The 20,652-nt window shown below is 43.8% G+C and overlaps 1 protein-coding gene across 3 annotated transcripts in view; it reads left to right on the top strand.

The window, feature by feature from the left end:
• The window catches only part of DHX57 (DExH-box helicase 57), a 75,969-nt gene that overhangs the window by 6,257 nt on the left and 49,060 nt on the right, over nucleotides 1-20,652 (top strand). For all 3 annotated transcript variants that reach the window (XM_056567459.1, XM_056567457.1, XM_056567458.1), the window contains 8 exons: nucleotides 569-768; nucleotides 1,007-1,128; nucleotides 4,182-4,377; nucleotides 5,532-5,656; nucleotides 6,494-6,627; nucleotides 9,039-9,093; nucleotides 11,011-11,228; nucleotides 11,782-11,898. In XM_056567459.1, coding sequence (XP_056423434.1) covers nucleotides 569-768; nucleotides 1,007-1,128; nucleotides 4,182-4,377; nucleotides 5,532-5,656; nucleotides 6,494-6,627; nucleotides 9,039-9,093; nucleotides 11,011-11,228; nucleotides 11,782-11,898 — 1,167 coding nt within the window. The remainder of the gene's footprint in view (nucleotides 1-568; nucleotides 769-1,006; nucleotides 1,129-4,181; nucleotides 4,378-5,531; nucleotides 5,657-6,493; nucleotides 6,628-9,038; nucleotides 9,094-11,010; nucleotides 11,229-11,781; nucleotides 11,899-20,652) is intronic.

Here is a 20,652-nt window from a genome sequence, read left to right as displayed (position 1 = left end):
TTAAAAAAAATCTATTGAACTGGCTGTTGATCCATGGACAAAAAAAAGTAATTTCACTATCCATGCTCTGGCTTCCTGGAGAAGTAGGAGACATTCAGACCTCAGTCTCTGTGGAACGACTTCTTTAAAGGGGTTATTCAGGGTTAGGAACACAGAGCTAATTTCATCCAAAATGAGCAGCACCCATTTCCTCAGATTGTGTGTGGTATTACAACTTAGCTCCCTTCACTTCAATGGAACTGAGCTGCAATGCCACAAACAACCTGGGGCCATATGCGGTGCTGTTTTTTTTTTTTAAAAGAAATTAGTTCTGTGTTTTTATTGCTAGATAACCTCTTTTAGGACTAAATGAATTGATGCCTAATTCATTAGATTCGGATTTGGAGAATCTGTAGATTAACTCCTCTATAATAATTTATTTTTCATGGTAACAAACATGCTATCAATTCATTAAATTAGCAGAAGGTGCCTATTGTGTTGCTATGTGATTGTCTTAATAATTTTACCAGTATGCCTTGTCTTTATATTCGTATCAGTAATTCTATGCCTGTCGTGTTTCCGTTACTAGGTAAGAAGGAGGTGACTATTGTGAGGGAAGAGTTTAATAAACTTATCCAGACAGAAGACGATGAACTGGACAATTTGGCTGTGGTGGTAGAAAATGAAAGTTATGCCAATCTTAAGAAAACACAAGCCAAAAAATACTTGAACCCCAAAGCTTTTCTTACAGAGAATGCCAAGATCTGTAAGCATTTCAAGACCAAACAGGTATATTGACCATATTGTACAGAGCAGCCACTCCTTGCATCACTATATACATATAAATGAATGGCTGCCAATGTTATACATAAAATACAATGAAAGAGGAATGATGGGTGGCACTCGCCAGTATCTTGTGAGGTAGACAGCTTTATTAAGGGGTGTGTGCAATACATGCAAATTTAGGGGAGCTCAGATGCCGCAGACACGCACCAAGAGATGACATTAACTTGAATTATCTTCCTAGGCTACCAAACGTTACCAGTCTATGCTTCAAGAGAGGATGAAGCTACCAGCATGGGAGCAACAAGATGCCATACTGAAAAACCTGGCTAGGCATCAGGTCCTGGTTGTTTGTGGAATGACAGGGTAAGTGTATTGTACTTGGCTTTTACAGGTATGTCTTTTACCCATGGCACATTTTAATACAGGAGACTATTGCATCATGTCTTAACCCCTTAACGACGCAGGACGTAAATGTACGTCCTGGTGATGTGGTACTTAACGCACCAGGATGTACATTTACGTCCTAACCATAACCGCGGGCATCGGAGCGATGCCGGCATCATGCGCCGCAGGTCCCGGCTGTGGATCACAGCCAGGGACCCGCCGGTAATGGCGGACACCCACGATCCTGCGGATGTCCGCCATTAACCCCTCAGATGCCGTGATCAATACCGATCACGGCATCTGCAGCATCGCGGTCACTTAACAGGATGATCAGATCGCCCGCAGCGCTGCCGCGGCGATCCGATCATCCTGCACGGCAGACGGAGGTCCCCTCACCTGGCTCCGCTGCCTTCCGGGAGTCTTCTGCTCCGCAGACCAGAGCAGAAGATGACCGATAACCCTGATCAGTGCTTTGTCCTATACATAGCACTGAACAGGATTAGCAATCGAGTGATTGCTTTAAATAGTCCCCTATGGGGACTATTAAAGTGTAAAAATAAAAGTAAAAAAATAAAGTAAAAAAAATGTGAAAAACCCCCTCCCCCAATAAAAACGTAAATTGTCCCATTTTCCCTATTTTTCCCCCAAAAAGTGTAAAAAAAATAAAATAAAAAAAATTATATACATATTTGGTATCGCCGCGTGCGTAAATATCCGAACTATTAAAATAAAATGTAAATGATCCCGTACGGTGAACGGCGTGAACGTAAAAAAAAAAAAAAAGTCCAAAATAGCTGCTTTTTTTTATAACATTTTATTCCAAAAAAAATTAATAAAAAATTTAAAAAAAGTTTTGTATAAGCCAATATGGTATTAATAAAAAGTACAGATCACGGCTCAAAAAATTAGCCCTCATACCACCGCTTATACGGAAAAATGAAAAAGGTCTTCTAAATAGGGGGATTTTAAACGTACTAATTTGGTTAAAAAGTTTGCGATTTTTTTTTTTTAAGCGCAACAGTAATAGAAAAGTGTATAATCATGGGTATCATTTTAATCATATTGACCCAGAGAATAAAAAACAGATGTCATTTTTACCATAAATTGTACGGCGTGAAAACAAAACCTTCCAAAATTTGCAAAATTGCGGTTTTCTTTTTAATTTCCCCACACAAATAGTATTTTTTTGGTTGCGCCATACATTTTATGATAAAGTGAGTGATGGCATTACAACTGACAGTTGCTCGCGCAAAAAACAAGCCCTCATACTAGTCTGTGGATGAAAATATAAAAGAGTTATGATTTTTTGAAGGTTAGGAGGAAAAAACGAAAACGTAAAAATAAAATTGTCTGAGTCCTTAAGGTCCAAATGGGCTGAGTCCTTAAGGGATTAATGGGGTACTCCGGTGGAAAACATTTTTATTTTTTTTTGCTCTGGACAGTTCCTGACATGGACAGAGGTGTCAGCAGAGAGCACTGTGGGCAGACAGAAAAGAAATTCAAAAAGAAAAGAACTTCCTCTGTACTATACAGCAGCTGATAAGTATTGGAAGGATTAGGATTTTTAAATAGAAGTAATTTACCTTTCTGGCACCAGTTGATTTAAAAAAAAAAAAAAAAAATTTTTCCACTGGAGTACCCCTTTAAAACATTTTCATGTATTTTACAATGCATTTATTTTTATTTCCTGCTTAGTCTTGAGACTTAATATCTTGGCTGGGAACACACGTGGCTTGGAGGCTCAATCAAAGGTTCTATCAAAAATAATAAAAAATACAGGGCAAAATAGAGCAGTATGCTACGCTGTTTTGTGCAGTGAAATGTTGGACAATACAGCCGAAACCTGAAAAATCCCATTAACATCCCTGTGATCCCATAGGTGCTGTTGGTGCCCGTCTTGTAAAGAATCTACTGGCACTGTGTTGTGTTTTGCTCCTTTTACCTAATACAATGCAGGTCTGAATCCAGCCTTAACTTGCTCTGGCAGTGCTACAACAACTATTTTGATTGAAAATAACTTTATTATGAAACAATCCTATTAGACATACGTACAGTGTACTGCGACACAGCATAGGTGAGGTAACAATACACAAAATATTACTGTACATAGTACAGCATGCATCATGGGTCTCTCTGCGCAATTCATCATACCACATGCTACACTAACATCCCTGCACACATTATAAAACCAAATCAAACAGTGATAGGGGACAACAAGTCCCCTCAAATTATCTGATTTTGACCAGGCATCCATAGTCTTAAGAATCTGTTCAATCCAGACAAATCAAGGGAACCTGTCATCACTTGCCACCTGAACCACAGTTTCCAGCCCCAGCAGTCTTAATTGATTGAAGGACAGTGGAGTAGGCAGAAGCCACCAGGATCACCCTCCTAGACCAGGTGGCATAAAAGTGATTACAGGTTCACTTTAAGTATACCAAAATATTCAAAGCACTTTTGGATAGTTCTGTCACCTAAAAACATTAGAAATTACTATGCATGTTAATTCAGTATTTAAATGGTTAAAACAATCTTGTAAAGTGTTAGTATATTACTGGAATATGCTATAGCTTTACATTGGCTGTAGATCGGACATATAAAAATGAAGGGGTAACAGTGCTGGTGTAACACTGCATTCTCTTCATATGATTCCACGCAAAGCAGTGGCTGGAGTGGCACTGTACTCTGAAGAGCATGCAGCACAACAGCAAACCTAAAGTGATGACCTATCATAGTGCTATATCTTCACTTCACATAATGTGAATACCTTTTTAACCTGTGTATAACTTGTGCAGCATGCTTCATTCAATGTAATAGCACATACTTATTATTATATGGAACCATCTGTGTGTGCTCATTAGATATTGAACTGATATTCAGGGTCTAGAGCTAAATTCACACTTGCTGTTTACTTTAGGAATGTACTTCTATGAAGTCATTACACTGGGTTCCTAAAGAAACCACCATGTTTTTTATAACCCAGAAGGTCACTTCTCTCATACTCGTCATGTGTTATATTTTTTTCTCTCTAGATGTGGTAAGACAACCCAGATTCCACAATTTATACTGGATGCATCTTTGCAAGGATCTGCCAGCCTTGTTTGCAATATTGTATGTACACAGCCACGAAGGATATCTGCCATTTCTGTGGCAGAAAGAGTGGCTCAGGAGAGAGCTGAGAGAGTTGGCATCTCTGTGGGCTATCAGATTAGACTGGAGAGTGTTAAGGTTAGTGGAGTGTCTGCTTCTTGCATTATAAACTTGGTATAGAAAATCTGACAGCAGTGTGTTTCGGAGCTATGGTCAAAACAATCTATGTCCAGGGACAATCTGAATGCCGCGGTGCTCAAGTACCCCCAACAGGTCATGTTTTCTGGATCTCCTTAGTCTTTTACAGGTGATATGACTGTGGTGATGCCTGATTCACTGACCATAATTATATCACCTGTGAAAGACTAAGGAAATCCAGAAAACATGACCTGTTGGGGGGGTACTTGAGCACCGCGCTTGAGAAACACTGCCATATAGGGCACCATTCACCTGGGCCAAGGGCTCAATTTGGTGCCCCCCACCCAATAAATGTAATTTCACCTATTCTATTGTATTCCACTGTATTCTATTGTTCTAGGCTAGGTGAGGGTCCCAAAAGCAGTTACCCTCCAACAAATAAAACATAAAATTGACAGGCCCCCCAATGTCCATTCCCCTCAATCCAAGCTGCAATTGGGGTATTGTTGTGTTTTTTTATTTATTTATTTTTTTTTTTTGGGACTACTATCTTGCCCACGTTGATGGTTGGGACTTTGAGATTCATACTTGTTTTGTATCAGACTGGGTATTGTCACGGTACACATATCCGGGGAGTTTTATCAAAACATGTGAAAAGGAAAAGTTGCCCAGTTGTCCATAGCAACCAATCAGATCGCTTCTTTCATTTTGCAGAGGCCTTGTTAAAAATGAAAGAAGCGAGCTGATTGTTTGGACAACTTTTCCTGTGGACAGGTTTTGATAAATCTCCCCCATGGTACTTACTGCCTCTTCTCTGTGAGTCTATAAACCTTGTCTATCTAAGACCAGACTTTGAATTTTTGAAGTATATAATCAGATGTGTGCATCTGCCTTCAATAAGGAGTTTGGTCTAATGGAACGTGATTCTCTGCTACTCCTACTCGGGTTGTTTCGTAGGTAAATGATTTATCTAACAAAGCCATGCATATTTTTTAAATATCTTTTCAAACAACCAATACTCTTTAATTCAAAACCTGCTACAGCAGCATTGTCCAAATGTTATTGTATAAAGTGTTTGATGCTTGGTCAAAAAAAAAAAAAAAAAAAAAACCCTGTAACCCTGTCACCCCCCTTCTATTTCCTTTTATTCGCAGTCTTCTTCCACCAGACTTCTGTATTGCACTACAGGTGTCCTGTTGCGGAGGCTTGAAGGTGATGGCACTTTGCATGGCGTCACTCACGTCATTGTGGATGAAGTCCATGAGAGAACAGAGGAGAGGTAACCTTGAAAACTGTTTTTTCGGGCCAGTAATATTAAACCTATTCCCCTGTGCCAACAACAGAAAGCCTTACCTTCTTTTTTTGAAGGGGGTTATTGCACAGAAATACTTGTCACCTAGCCATACGTGTTTAATGTATGATTGCCGGGTGCCCCATGATCTCTGCAACAGAGGTCCAGAGCCTTCTGTGTGTCCTCACTGCACATCTGCGCATTGAGAAGGAATTTAAATGGAACACATGCACCTTGCCGATCCATTCATTGTTGACTGAAAAACATCGAAGTACAGAACTTCCTTTGGCTGTTTCCCTTTATCTTTAAAAAAACAAAAAACAAAAGGCAGGGCATATGTGTGACCACCACTCCATTCTATATTCCTTCTTGCTGTGTTTGTGCAAAGGGGAGTAGAAGAGTGCTTGGTGGGGCACCCAGTGATTATACATTTATTAACTATCCTGTGGATAAGTGATAAATATTTTTCATGGGATAACCACTTTAGAATGAAACGTAAAGTGCACTATAATCCTTTTTTGAAATAATGTGCATTGCAGTTTCTGTCTATAAATAGCAGCACTGTAAGATCTAATGTGATTCTATAGCACTAACTCCCGTACTGGATAGAGGATGCAGGACCCTCTGTCTCTTGGCACAAACATTTGAAGAGTCCACAGCTCTGACCACAGCTGGTGTTTGCTGCTATTTTTATTTCTTTTTTTGTTAAAGAAAAACAAATGCGCAGTTTCTTGCACTATAACTGTTTTCATATATTAGTGTAGGTGTACTTCATAAAGCTGTGATTTAATGTGTATTTATGTATGTATTTATGTCCTTATTTAGTGACTTTCTGCTCTTGGTGTTGAAAGATGTCATGATTCAGAGACCAGACCTAAAAATCCTGCTCATGAGCGCCACAGTGAATGCTGAGCTCTTTTCCCAATACTTTTCTGGTTGTCCAGTTATACACATACCTGGTAAGAGTTGAGGGTATTCTAAATCCTATTAACATACAAAAAAGCTTCCCGGCGGACCCATTGGGGGAGATTTATCAAAGGATTTAGACTGGTTTTTCCTGTCTAAACTTTTCGCATTGTAAATATGTGCAACTTTTTTGCGACTTTAGCTTTAGAGGATTTTTAGAACATGATGCATTCTAGTCTATATTAGACGGAAAAATGCATTGGTGCTGAATTTATCAAAAGCGACTTTTCGCTGACAAGTCACATCGGCTGAAAGTACGCTGAAATGTCAGACCATGCTTGAGCAGGTTTAAATACCGTCTAAAGCTTAGATCACCAAGTCCGTGTGCAGAATTTATCAAGAGCCGTGTGACTTTTGATAAATAGATCGGCCTAACCCTCTGTAGTTTGGTCTATATTGATGTGGGACATAGACAGCTTTGATAAATCTCCCCCATTGACTTTAAAAGACCTAAGCTAGTCTAATAGTGGCGGCATTTTCTAAATGTGTATCATTTTTGTGCAGGACTCAGACGTGAAGTAGACAATGCTTTTGAGTCCCACACAGATATAATTTTATGTTGAGGAAATGGAGTGAGTGTAGTCACACTTAGACTATATTAATCTTATTAAAGACTATGGTTCCCCGGGAAATTTTTTGAGTCGGGTTGCTAACTTGTGCTGACAATGGCCCTTATTTACTAAGATTGTTGTGTAGGTTTCTTTGTGGGTTTTAATTCCCTACAATTTATTTTCCACGGTATTTACTAAGGTTTCCCTACATTTTCCGCTTTCCCTACATTTTGCTTTTTTCACACATGCTCTGATCTGTCTGGTTTTCCTCAGCTGAAATCCACCACATTTTATGTGGAAACCTTAGTAAATATGTTGGGTTTTTGTGAAAATGTCGGGAACACACCCCTTTTCAGAGACCATACCCCATTTTCCCAGCGGCCACGCCCCCTGCGCCGCACATTCTGGCGCAGACAGATTTGTGGCGCAGATTCTTGCGCAGACAGAATTTCTGGCGCAATGCGACAGAATCTGGCGCACAACCCGACAAAACATGTTGGTTTGCAATAGTAAATGAGGGCCAATGTGTAGCTATAAAAAACAACTTACTTGATGCTATCCCTGCTGGATAAGGTGCAGATCTGCATCAGTCATCAAATGATGAAGCAGTGGGTTTTTCACTTCCTGCATGCATGGTATTACATGGTGCTGTATCGATTTAATGGCTAAGCTTGGAATACATGATCTTAATTCCTCTTCTAGAAAATATAAAATAAAAATATGTAAGAATAATTATATGTGTTATTACACATGGACCCATTGGGAAAAAAACAAACAAAACTTTAAGGGGTATTCTGACTTTATTCATCACATCCCCTATCCAAAGGATAGGGGATAAGATGAATGATTGCAGGGGTCGCGATCCTGGTGCAGCCCCCGGCATTCTTTGCCGGGCGCTGCCTCCAATACGGGGACGTGATGTAATGGCCACGCCCCCTAGTGACGTCATGCCCCTCCATTCATGTCTATGGGAGGGGGCTTGACGGCCATCACGCCCCCTGCCATAGACATGAATGGAGGGGGCGTGGCCATCCATGTCTCGTCCGACATCCCCGTCTCTGTGGCAGCGCCGGACAAAGAATACTGGGGGCTGCACTGAGATCGTGGGGGTCCCCAGCGGCTGGACCTCTGCGATCATACATCTTATCCCCTATCCTTTGGAACTGGAATACCCCTTTTAACACTTCATTGGGATAAGACACTGTGATCATTTATTTTTTCATGAAGTAGTATGTGTGTGTGTAAGTTTCTTGTATGTTATGCTACTTATAGTGTAGCACACCATATGCCAGTTTTGCCCACTTTCCAGGCAAAACTATAAATAAATAAAAAATCCTGTCACTTTTTGTGCAATGGAGCACATTTGACAAAATTTGTGACCGAAAAAAGTAAAAAAAATAAAATAAAAATATAAAACGAAGTTATTAGTTTCCCCATTATAAATATAAGTATAAGTTTCCCCATTATCTTTAAAGGGGTATTCCACACTTTGCTATTTAAGTAATATGCAGCTGGAGTGGAAGAAAGTAGAAAAAAACGACCTAACTCCCACGGCTCCCATTTGCCTCCCTTGCCTCTTTTGTCTTCTTCCTGAATCAATGACGAGTGCTCGGAACAGGACTTGCCCACTCAGCCCATCACCGATGCAGGGGATTTATCTTGCTGTTCCCCCAAACAGCATATTATTATTTTCATTTTTTTAAAAAAAACATTTTTTAATTTTTGTTATTTTGTTTTTAAAGCTGGAATACACCTTCAAAAGTGGTTTCAAAGCATTTTTAGAAATTAGACTTGACTGAATGTTTCATATAATGTAAATTTTTTTTATTTTTTTTTTTACATTTTTATTTTAGGTCGCACTTTTCCAGTGGACCAATATTTTCTTGAAGATGCCATTGCCAAAACAAGGTGAAGCATAAAACAAATAAGAACTGGTCTAAATAAACATTAGTTCTATGATGACCTTGCAAATGTTTTTTCAGATTGCTTCCAAGGAGCTGTATATATGTTAGTATGAGCTTAAAGGAGATATCCAGTGCTGAAAAACTTTCAGATCGTGGGGGGTCCGACCGCTGGGGCCCCCCACGATCTCCTGTACAGGACCCCGGCAGCCTGCGGGAAGGGGGCGTGTTGACCACCGCACGAAGTGGCGGCTGACACGTCCCCTCAATACAACTCTATGGCATAGCCAGAGCTCTGCCTACGGCAATCTCCGGCTCTGCCATAGCGATGTATTGAGGGGGCGTGTCAGCCGCCGCTTCGTGCGGTGGTCAACACCAGCTTTCTGGCCAGCGAGCCGGGGCCCCGTACAGATGATCCCGGGGGGGGACCCCAGTGGTCAGACCCCCCCCGCGATCTGAAACTTATCCCTTATCCTTAGGATAGGGAATAAGTTTTTCAGCACTGGACTACTCCTTTAAAGCTCTAACCTTTTAAAGGGGTTATCCGGCCAAAAAGCAGTACCCACATTCTATGCTGGGCTGCGCCTCCAGTCTCTGAAAGCTCTTGTGACATCACGCCACGCCCCCTCCCATAGACATGAATGGAGGGAAACAAAATATTCCCAATAGTGGACAAAAACACTCCCAATAAGGGACAACCAGGCTTATGTGCCGACCTTATCTTGTACACAGGGTCCCCACTGCACCCCCTATGCAGCAGCCCCAGCACAGAAGCCAGAAGCAGAAGATCGCTGTTTAAACAGTGGTCTCCTACTTCTGTACGTCCTCCAGCCACATCATTCGCCCCCCCCCAACCCCTCTAATTCCACCCTCTTATTACCCCCTGTGCGACATAATTTCCCCTTAATTCCCCCCCCCCCCCGTGCCATTTCATACTTTTTTTATTACTCACTTTTTGTATTACCAAATTCCTCACCCCCTCTTTACCACCCCCTGTGCCTTTTTCTTTCTCCTCTCTTTTTTTTTTTCCAAGTGTCCACTATTGGTAGATTCTACTGTATTTCTATTGTAGGACTATTTAGTAGTCACTTCTATTATCTGTGTCCTTCACCAACTTTCGAGTTAATCTCTCATTAACTGCATTCTCTAATGCCTCCGCATTAAAGGATCATGCTTTGGATATGCCTCATATTTGTTTACCCACAAGTGCTGGTCAGCTTTAGTATATACAGGTACTCTTGATAACTGAATGGAGTTCCTGCTACCACAGCATTCCTAAGATCTCCCCACTCCTCTACGGTCTTGTGTGTATAAATAGGGCACATGTACAGTAGAGGTTTGTTGCCCTTCTGGGACTCTTAGTTCCTCAGAGAGTATCGGTCACAATCTTTTTGCTGCACTGTAATATTTTTTCAGTAAATATTATCCTAAGTAAAAACTGGGCATACATAGATCTGGTAACAAGTAGAAAGATAGAAGGCACTCTGTTCCAATGATGTGCAATATTCTTTATTCAGGGTGCATAAAAACTTTCAGCAGCGGGACACCGGACCAGGGTTAGACAGGTGCCATGGTTATAGCCATTACGTTCCTCTCCTCCAGCTTCTGCATTGTGATTGCTAATGCCTGCGGAATGAGTCTCAGGAGAGCACCAGACCCGTACTGCGCCTGCACGCTGTTCATACACACATGCCCGGAGCGCTCATTTATTGCCCTCCAGTAAATATATTGTATTTTTTTTTGTCTTTGTTTTTTTTTTGTTAATAAATCTTTATCTTTGTTTCTCATAGAATTTGCAAGTCATAGCAAAAATGTGAATCCTCAATGCTTTTGTTATAACATTATGGAGTAGTATAACTTTTTTTTTTTTCTTTAAATGTGAACCTCCATAATATAACTTTTTAACACACGTACCTCTTGCTAGATATGTGCTAGAAGACGGAAGTCCCTACCATCGCTCTTCCAAGCATTCCTATACACAAGAGTCTTTTAAAGGAAAGCAGGGAAAAAGTTATGGAGAAGTTCTTGAAGAATTGGAGCAAGATATCCACTCAAGTCTGAAGTTACAGGACACCAGGGCAGTGAAGGACAGCATACCAGATCAGCAGCTGAGCTTCAGGGAACTCTCAGTCCGTTACAGTGGTAATATACCTAAGTATGATAAAATCTATTAGGATCATATAAGATACAAGGAGGCGATCTGTTTCTAAGCAGCTGACAAGTACTGTTGTTGTGATATCGGTGCAGCCAAAGCACAACACGAAATGGTAAAGTGAATCTGTTATTATACTAAGCTACACTAAGTAATGGCAGAATAGTATAGAGACGCATCCACCTTAGTATTAGCCAATAGGGAACAAAACATTGTGGCATTTACTTATGACAGCTAACAAAAAAATACTGGACTCCTAGCTATGAGTCTGCTGTACTTGTGAGGGGAATGCCCCCATGCCTTAACCTGGGACTGATGGGCTGCTGTATATAAATGCCAATGCAAGCCATCCAGCAGTCACTGGTGAGGGAGGCAGAGGAGCACTTACCTCATATATACAGCAGATTCATACCTATATAACCTAAATATTTACCCATAGCTTGGAATTGTGTTAAAATAAAGAAAGAAGCTGTGTTCAGACATTGCCATAATGTTGCTTGTTTGTAGGGATATCTGATCTTTTTTTTCTTCTAATAATTACAGGTGTTAGTAAATCTGTTATTAAAACGCTGTCTGCTATGGACTTGGATAAAATTAATATCGATTTAATAGAAGCTCTGTTGGAATGGATAGTCAGCGGAGACCACTCTTACCCACCAGGTTAGTAAAACATGAAAAGGTAATTCTTCATTGTTTGGTTTCTTTTCTAAAATGATTTATTTTTTATTAAGGGTAGTCTCACAGATCTTCTCTTAAAGGGGTACTCCGGTGCTCCAGCTTTCTGAACACTTTGTTCAGAACGCCCAGAGCCAGAGGTCGTGACGTCACGGCCACGCCCCTTGTCCATTCAAGTCTATGGGAAGGGACGTGTCGGACGACATGCCCCCTCCCATAGACATGCATGGAGGGGGTGTGGCGTGATGTCACGAGGGGTGTGGCCATTTCGTCAAGACCACTGCCGCAGAAACCCGGCACTTGTTTAAAACGCCGGGTGCTGCGGGAGATTTCGTGAGGGGGGGGGGGGAGCCCAGCAGCAGGACCCCCCGTGATCAGACATCTTATCCCCTAGTCGTAGTACTTCAAAGACAGACCAAGGATGTACAGTCATCTAGGAGTCAGTCGACGAGGGATCAAAGTGGTTCACCCATGGTCCCCAGATACCATCAAACTTCCTGAAAACCTTACGCTTAATATATATCCCTTTCTCCAAGCGCACTATCAGCGTTATTCTTTTGATAAGATCAGCTACTCCCAGAGGAGACGGTCTGATCCAGAACTGCGCTATAAGTTTCCTGGCCTGATATAACATCCGTAGAATTCCCACTTCTCTCAAGGAGGGTTCCTGATCTCATCCAATAAGGCCGAGTAAACACACCTTGGGTGCTCTATTCAATGTCACCCCATAAACAGTCTTAATAAGCCGTATCACATCATTCCAATATGCATGTAAGACAGGGCATGACCACATCATATGTAACAAATGAGCCTCCAACTCGCCACACCTGGGGCAAGTAGAGTCAGACTGAACACCAATGTTATGTAAAAACAGTGGGGTTTTATACACCCTATGCAAAAAGAATAATTGTGATAGTCGATTAGTCTCTGACAAAGACGGAGTAAGGGAAAGCACTATAGACCACTCCTCGTCACTCAACCCACCAAGATCTCTTTCCCACTTAGCGCGAACAGTCAAGGAGAAACGCCCATGGTAGAAGCTTAATAACTCGCCGTAAAGCCAAGAAATAATACCTGCAGACTCCCTTTTCGTATCCACGGATTCTAGGACCCTGTTAGACTGTACCTCCATCAGCCGCATCCGATTCTGAGTTTCATATACATGACGGAGCTGCAGGTATCTGTAAAATGAGGAGCGCGGTAAAGCAAACTCCTCCTGCAAGTCCTCAAAAGATCTAACTACCCCCTGTACAGCTAGCTTCCCCAGTTCACACAATCCCCTCTTTTCCCAATAACCAGCATCCGCAAAGGAGTAAAAAACCTGCAAGCCCGGGTTACGCCACAGCGGTGTATATGATGTAAAATTCATAAGACCCAGTAACTTACGCGTATGGCCCCAGAGCTTGCAGAGGAGCTGGGCAGTGGGAGAAGAATCCGGAGGTCTGGTCAGGGCTCCAATTTCAAAAATATGTAGTGGCACTCTCCCTCCATGTTTAGCCATAAATAAACGACCCGTAGGACCCAATAAAGATGTCTTCGCCCACCCTCTTAACTGATGTAGTTGCAATATAGTACAGCCAGGGATTGGGTAACGCCAGCCCAACCGAAGATTTCCCCCTTTGTAATGTTTAAAGTTTGATCCTAGCAGTCCCTCCCCCCCCCCCCCCCCCATATCAACTGCCTGAAAAGCCGCTGTATTCTGTGAAAGTAAGTCATTGCTATCAACACAGGAGAGTTCTGCAGCACATATAGCAACTGCGACATAAGGATCACCGAAATCGTCAATTTACACCAGACAGCCACCTTTTGAGAACTCTTGTCCAACAGGGGTGTCAGGTTCCGGGGTATAAAATTGTGCAAAAATGGTGTGATGGTAATACCTAAGTATTTAAATTCCTTAACCACCTGTATATTAGAGAGGGCTATCTGAGGAATATTAGGCAGAGCATCTAGGGGCAGCAGAACAGATTTGTCCCAATTAATAAGCAGGTCAGAGTAGGTACCGAACTCCGAAATAATAGACCTAGCAGGGGCCAGGAACCTAGCAGTATCACCCAAAAACAGTAACAGGTCATCTGCATAAAGCGCCACTCTCTCGTCAATGGATCCGTAGCGGAATCCAATCAAATCGGTTGAAGCTCGCAGGAGACAAGCCAGTGGCTCTATGGCTAACGCAAAGAACAGAGGCGACAGGGGACACCCCTGTCGCGTGCCCCTCTGTAGTTCATATGATGGGGACAATCGGCCATTAACCTGGAGACGGGCAGTCGGGCTCTGGTAAAGAAGTTTAACATAAGTAAGGAATTTAGGTCCGAACCCCATAGCCCCCAGTATCTTCCACAGATGGTTCCATTCGACGCTATCAAATGCTTTGGCAGCGTCCAACGAAAATATCGATCTTGCTCCTGCACCCTCCTGAGTCATCTGCAAATTGAGGCACACTCTCCTAATATTGTCAACTGTAGACTTACCCGGCATAAAGCCTGTCTGACCACCATGAACCAGAGACAACACAACCCCAGCTAATCTGTTAGCAGGTACCCGGGCCAGCAGCTTCACATCGGCACACAATAATGAGATCGGTCTGTAAGAACCGGCACATAATGGGTCCTTTCCAGGTTTTGGTATAAGTACTACAATAGCCTCCATCATAGACTGAGGTAAAGAACCATCTAAAGCCGCCGACTCGACCACTCGCATCAGCTGGGGCAGGAGTATCCCAGAGAATTTTTTATATACCTCACTCGGAAGTCCATCCAGACCCGGGGCTTTTTCATTAGCTGCATCTTTCAAAGCTAATTCCAGTTCCTCCAGAGAGATGGGCGAGTCCAGCTCGTCCCGCTGCTCCGGAGAAAGGGAAGGGAGTGATGCCCTGCTCACATAGTCTGCCAAGGCCCCCCAGTACAAGAGATCTTGGTAGAGTACGCATCCTTATAAAAGTCCACCATCACACCCATAATATCCTCATCAGTCATGACCTCTATCCCCCTGCTATCTCTCAAGCAGCCAATGTATGTAACTCCCTGTTGGGCCCGAGCAATGGAAGCCAATAATTTACTTGTACTCTCACCACACTCAAAGTAGCGCTGCTTAGTGAAAAACCTCTTATGCTCAGCCGTCTCCTCTAAATACCTAGCATAAGCACTCTGCGCCCGTAGCCACACTTCCTGCATCTCAGAGGTAGGGTCCAAAACATAGCCAGCTTCAGCGTCAGTAACAGACATTCTCAACTTCTCACCCCTCGCTCTAGTAAAGGACTTGTGAAGACATATGTCCCGAATAAAAAGGCCACGCAGGAACGCCTTTAGCGAATCCCAAACCACGGAGACCGAAGCCGAACCATTATTAAGGGCGATCTAGTCCCTAAGATCTACACCAACAATTTCGGCAGTAGTCAGCAATTGCAACCAGAACGGGTTCAGTCTCCATAGAGGGTGTACCCCTCCAGCGCCTCCCATTAAGTCAAGTCTTAAATGAATCGGGGAATGATCGGACAACCCTCTGGCCAAGAACTCAATTCCCCTAACCAGGCTAGCCATATCCCCATTCCCAACGGCCATGTCTATCCTGGACAGTGTACCATGTGTAGCCGAGTAACAGGAGAACTGTTTAGTACTAGGATTACGAAGACGCCACAGATCCAATAGGCCTATTTCCTTCAACAACTTGGCAAGACCAGTAGGTCTAGAGGAGGGAGGGGCTTGAGATCCCCAAAATTTATCTAGAGAAGTATCCAATACCTGGTTAAAGTCCCCACACATAAGCACAGGGGCCGCTGGAAGTCCCGATACTATGGTTAGAATACGCTGCACTACATTTCCACTGTAAGGGGGAGGGATATATACCCCAACTATAATAAGCATTCGGTGAGACACCTCACAGAGCACACAGACAAATCTGCCATCAGGGTCAACGCTAGAGGAGATAGCCTTAAACGGAATAGAGTTATGAACCAGTATACTAACCCCTCTGGCATGAGAAGAGAAAGTAGAATGATAAGAATGTCCGACCCAAGCCCTATGAAGGACCGAGTTGTTGTCCACTGTCAGATGAGTTTCCGTGAGGCAGAGTATGGCAGGATGAAAGTGTCTCACCGAATTAAATACTGCATAACGCTTTGCCGCATCCCCCAACCCCCTAACGTTCCAACCTATAAAATTAAAGACCGCCATCAGGGACATTTGAGCATAAAAGGGTGATAGTGACACCACTCACACCGAGAGAGACCAACTGTATCCACACAGTCAAAGTATACAGCAACACAGGGAGAGACGGAAAACAAAACAAACACCCCAGAACAACGTACAAAAACAGCCACATAAGTCGCCGCGTCACACGGCACCCAGGGGCGCTAGTATACTCACACCACTCATAGTACTCAAGTAGTAGAACAGGAGATTCTCAGCAAGGCGAGAGCATACAGCATACATACAAACAGCCAACCAAACACAATCAGATATGCGTGCGTATCACTCCTGTAATGAAATCGTGTTGAAGACATCCTATACGGTGACTATTTTTGCATCATCCCTTCCATAGTGCAACAGTCCCTGCCCCCCCACCCCTTCCCCCTAAAAGTTTCACAGTAAATAACAATAGTCAGACATTAAAGGACTATAGTGACCCCATTATGTGGCTAGAAGTGTAACCAAATATCCAAAACCCATTATCAAGCAAGCTTTTAAAAAAGTGTCCAGCAAATCACAATCTAACTGTCTGATCTCTGCGGGGCCAAATAATAAGGAAAAATCAGAAAAGCATGTAGAAATGCAAAAAACCAACTTCATCACCACATACAGTGATTCTGCTAACAAAATTCGGACAGCATTAAAAAAGAATTGGCATATCCTATTAAATGACATCCATCTAAAAGGCAAGATTCCAGAACAACCGAGAATTACTTTCCGTTGAGCCCCCACCTTAAAAAACTTTCTAGCCCCCAGCCAGATCCGGCAACATAAAGAGAAAAATCTAAAAGATAGCTTACCTGTTGGAAGCTTCAGATGTGAGCAAAAAAGATGCAAATGCTGCAGGGAAATACAACATAATGTGAAAGTAATTACATCAAATACAACAAAAGAGAAACACCAACTCAAACACAGACTTACCTGCCAGTCGATGTATATCATCTACCTCATCGACTGTGCGGCCTACAGTATGTGGGTCGAATAATACAACCGCTGCACTGCAGAATGAATAAACATAGACAGAATATAAAGAACAAATTTCAACTGCACGGCCTCTCTAGACATTGTTCTATGGCTCACCCAACCGTATCAGAACCAATCAAGATAACACCCATTGACGTCATATCTGATACTTTTTCAAATCGTTTTGAGACACTCAAAAAACGAGAAGTCTTTTGGATGTATAAGCTAGAAACCATCTCCCCTCGAGGTCTTAATGAAATTGTTGAAACTATAATCTAATTACAAGTTTTTCCTCCCTCCTTCACTCCTCAACCCTCACGGTAGATGAGTAATATGGGCTTCCAGCGCTGTCTAATCCTCATCCAACCCTGGAAGGACCGGACCAGTAATAAAGCATGCAGACCAATGCTCCACACCAAATTATAAATCCAATAGGGACACCCTCAGATGGATAAGAAAACCGTATATCTTGCTAATGTAACTCTCAAGCAACATTCCCACCAGATACAGAAAAAACTTGCCTGCGCTGTCCACATTGTTACCGATCTATGGATACAACATTATCTATGCGCTCCCTACATCACAAACAAATCCTCACCAGATATGGATAATGGCCATTTACACTGGGAAAACCGGAACCGATTTTATCTGCCCCCCCGTCGGATATATTCGGACTTACACTAAGTATGCGCGACATGCGGGCCACACACTAAGGATCTCCAGCGCTGCAAATTTAAAATAAACTCCAACGATGTTAAGAAAATACATTAATATACTATACCTATACAGTAGCTGTAAGTCTACTAATTATACTGGTCTAAAATGATGCCCATACGTCTAATCCGGATCTCCGAAAGAAAGAGATGGACTCCCAATCACGTGACATAATGCTGAAATGCTGCAGCACTATGTCAAACAACGAAGACTCAAGTAAAACTCTCCTAGGTACATGTTCTATTGCACAACATATCAGCATCAATAATTTTATCTTAGTTTTATCTTTTTTCACTGTTATATAAAAAATGTCTATGTTTAACCTTCAGCTGACCGTGACCCGCTGACCCGGTAGCACTCAGCTGATCTGTGTATTTAAAACTGGCGCCTTGTATGTTTGTTATCTTATTGCCTGACGAAGAACGCGGTTCGGGTTCGAAACTTTTAAGTTGCACCCTCAAATAAAACAGCCTTTTTTAATATAGGCAGTTTTTTAAATCTTTATTTCCGAATCACCAAACCAACCACACCGGAGGTGGCACCGTATCTCATCCCATTTTTTTTCTCCCAATTTCTACACGTTTAAACCGGACCTGCCAGTCACGGTTAAGGATGCAGAGGCAGCCACCTACTTAACACCGCCGTACGCTAGGATCTCAAACTTGGGATACCAACGGCTTCATGCGATTCTGAAGGCAGACAAAGGTGTTGTGCCCGCAGCACAACCCGCTACGGTAAGGTGCATTAACTCTCACGTGCCCGCTTTACACCAACGGTATCACACTAGGAGCGCGCCTCTTTTTTCCTTTTCTTTTCAGTTTTAACCACTATAACAGGCTGCCAATCGCGGACCACAATAATTCCCCATGGTAATACAGATTACTATGTTCAATAACGGCAAACATTTTCAACTATCAGCAGCACTCTATAAGCATGAGTCCATGGAGGAACAGTTCAATCCGGATCAGGTCCAAGGGAGCCACCTCTGGCTCTCCGGTGCAGTTGAGTTTCGTGGGAGTCCAGTCATCTCACAGCAGCATCAACCCCCTCAAAGAAGTGGGTGGTACCCAAGGCAACCACCCGCAATCTGTCAGGATGCAGCATGGAGTATTGTATATCCAGGGACCGCAACCTCTTTTTAACATCCAGGAAGGAGGCACGCTTCTTTTACACCTCCGCCGAGAAATCAGGAAAGAAAGATATGATGTGATTGTCCACCGTCACACGTTGTTTCTCTCTAGCCAGTCTAAGAATCAGATCTCTATCTCGGTAATGGAGAAGTTTCACCAGCATAGAGCGGGGTGGGCCACCAGGGGGGGGGGATGGCCTTGTGGGAACCCGATGGGCTCGCTCCACCGCAAACAGGGGAGTCAAGTTATCAGCCCCAAATATCTCCTTAAGCCATGTTTCCATATATTCAGTCGGTGAGCGTCCCTCACATTTTTCAGGCAGTCCCACTATGCGCACATTGTTACGGCGCAAGCGATTCTCCAAGTCATCCGCTTAAGCTTTGAGCTGGGCAATATCCTGACTGTGTCTAGTAGAGTCCTGGACTAAAGGAACAACAGCATCCTCCACATCACTAATCCTCCTCTCTGCAGCAGAGGTACGGTCAGTCACTTTTTGTAGGTCATGTCTCATTAGGGATATATCAGTATGCACAGTACCCACCTGAGCGGTGACCAGAGAGAGGGTAGAATTGCATCTTTGAATTTCCGCAAATACGGCAGCTAAGGTGGGTTCAGTAGAGGGTCCCCTGGGGGTGACAGCCGCCGCACTAAGGAGGGCAGAGGGGGTGTTGGGCAACGACACCAAGGAATCCGCCACAATGTCCTGCATGTCATTTGCATAGTCCTCCAGAGGATCTGGGAGGGTCCCCATATTAGTAATTAGTAGGGGGCCTTCCTTACGGACAGGGGAGTCAGGGGACGGCGACCTCGGCGCAAACCGCTCCAGTTTTGCTGCATTGCCACTATTTTCCTCGATGTACTAGTCCCGCCGGCTCCCTGCTGTGAGGCGCCTGACTTTTCTTTATTCCTCCTGCCCATACCAAGGGCCAGATAATGTAATATAGCAAATTCACAGTGCCCTGAGAAAGTAAATACTGATGGAAGTCCAGTAGTAGTGAAGACAATGAAGTCCAGATGTTAGGGCCGGTAGTGGTGGAGAAGGGAAGAGGGGGGGGGGGGGGGAGTGAGGAGCAGATGGAACGATGGCACAACGAGGGGGAGAAGAGAGTATGGCAGTACCCCCAGATACACACAGGCAGCACACAGTCCAGCACACATTCCTTAGGAAGGTGCAATATAGCAGCCCCCTCTCCACAGGTTCACATGCAGCTCCTCACCCCACAGTACAGGGAGCCTCCAGCTGTTGCAAGTACAGGGACACTGGGGTGCCCCCACCCTCAAAGTACTGTCCAGGAAGTCTCCCCAGCAGGGCTAGCCACTTACTTCTTCCTGTGCAGGGACTCCGGCAAGAGTCCCCGCATGCCCCACAAGAGGACGGCCTCCGCGTCGCAGGACCGCTCCTCCACTTGTGCCACCGAAGTGCTCCTCCTCAGCGACGCAGCCTCCTCCGCTTCACCAGGTCCCCGAGGGTGCTGGAGGAATCCGCCGTCAGTGCGTGTCCCTGCACAGGGTGAGCGGACCCGCCAGCAAGCGGTCGCTAATACAGAAAGCCTGGAGGAGCTTCCCAAGATGGCGCCCGGGACCACGCGGCCGCCCAGATGAGGACCGCCACAGGTCTCCCGCAGCTCCCGGACACCGGACCCACCGGCGCTGGACAGACAGGTAGGTAGGGGGTTCCCTCAGCACTCCAGGGATCTTCGTAGCGGCTATCAGGTGCAGGCAGGGGCCGCCGGAGGCCGCAGGCT

The sequence above is a fragment of the Hyla sarda genome, chromosome 3 (assembly GCF_029499605.1).
Source record: "Hyla sarda isolate aHylSar1 chromosome 3, aHylSar1.hap1, whole genome shotgun sequence".
NCBI lineage: Eukaryota > Metazoa > Chordata > Amphibia > Anura > Hylidae > Hyla > Hyla sarda.
The sequence above is the reverse complement of the archived record's forward strand: the minus strand, read 5'-3'. Positions and strand labels throughout refer to the sequence as shown.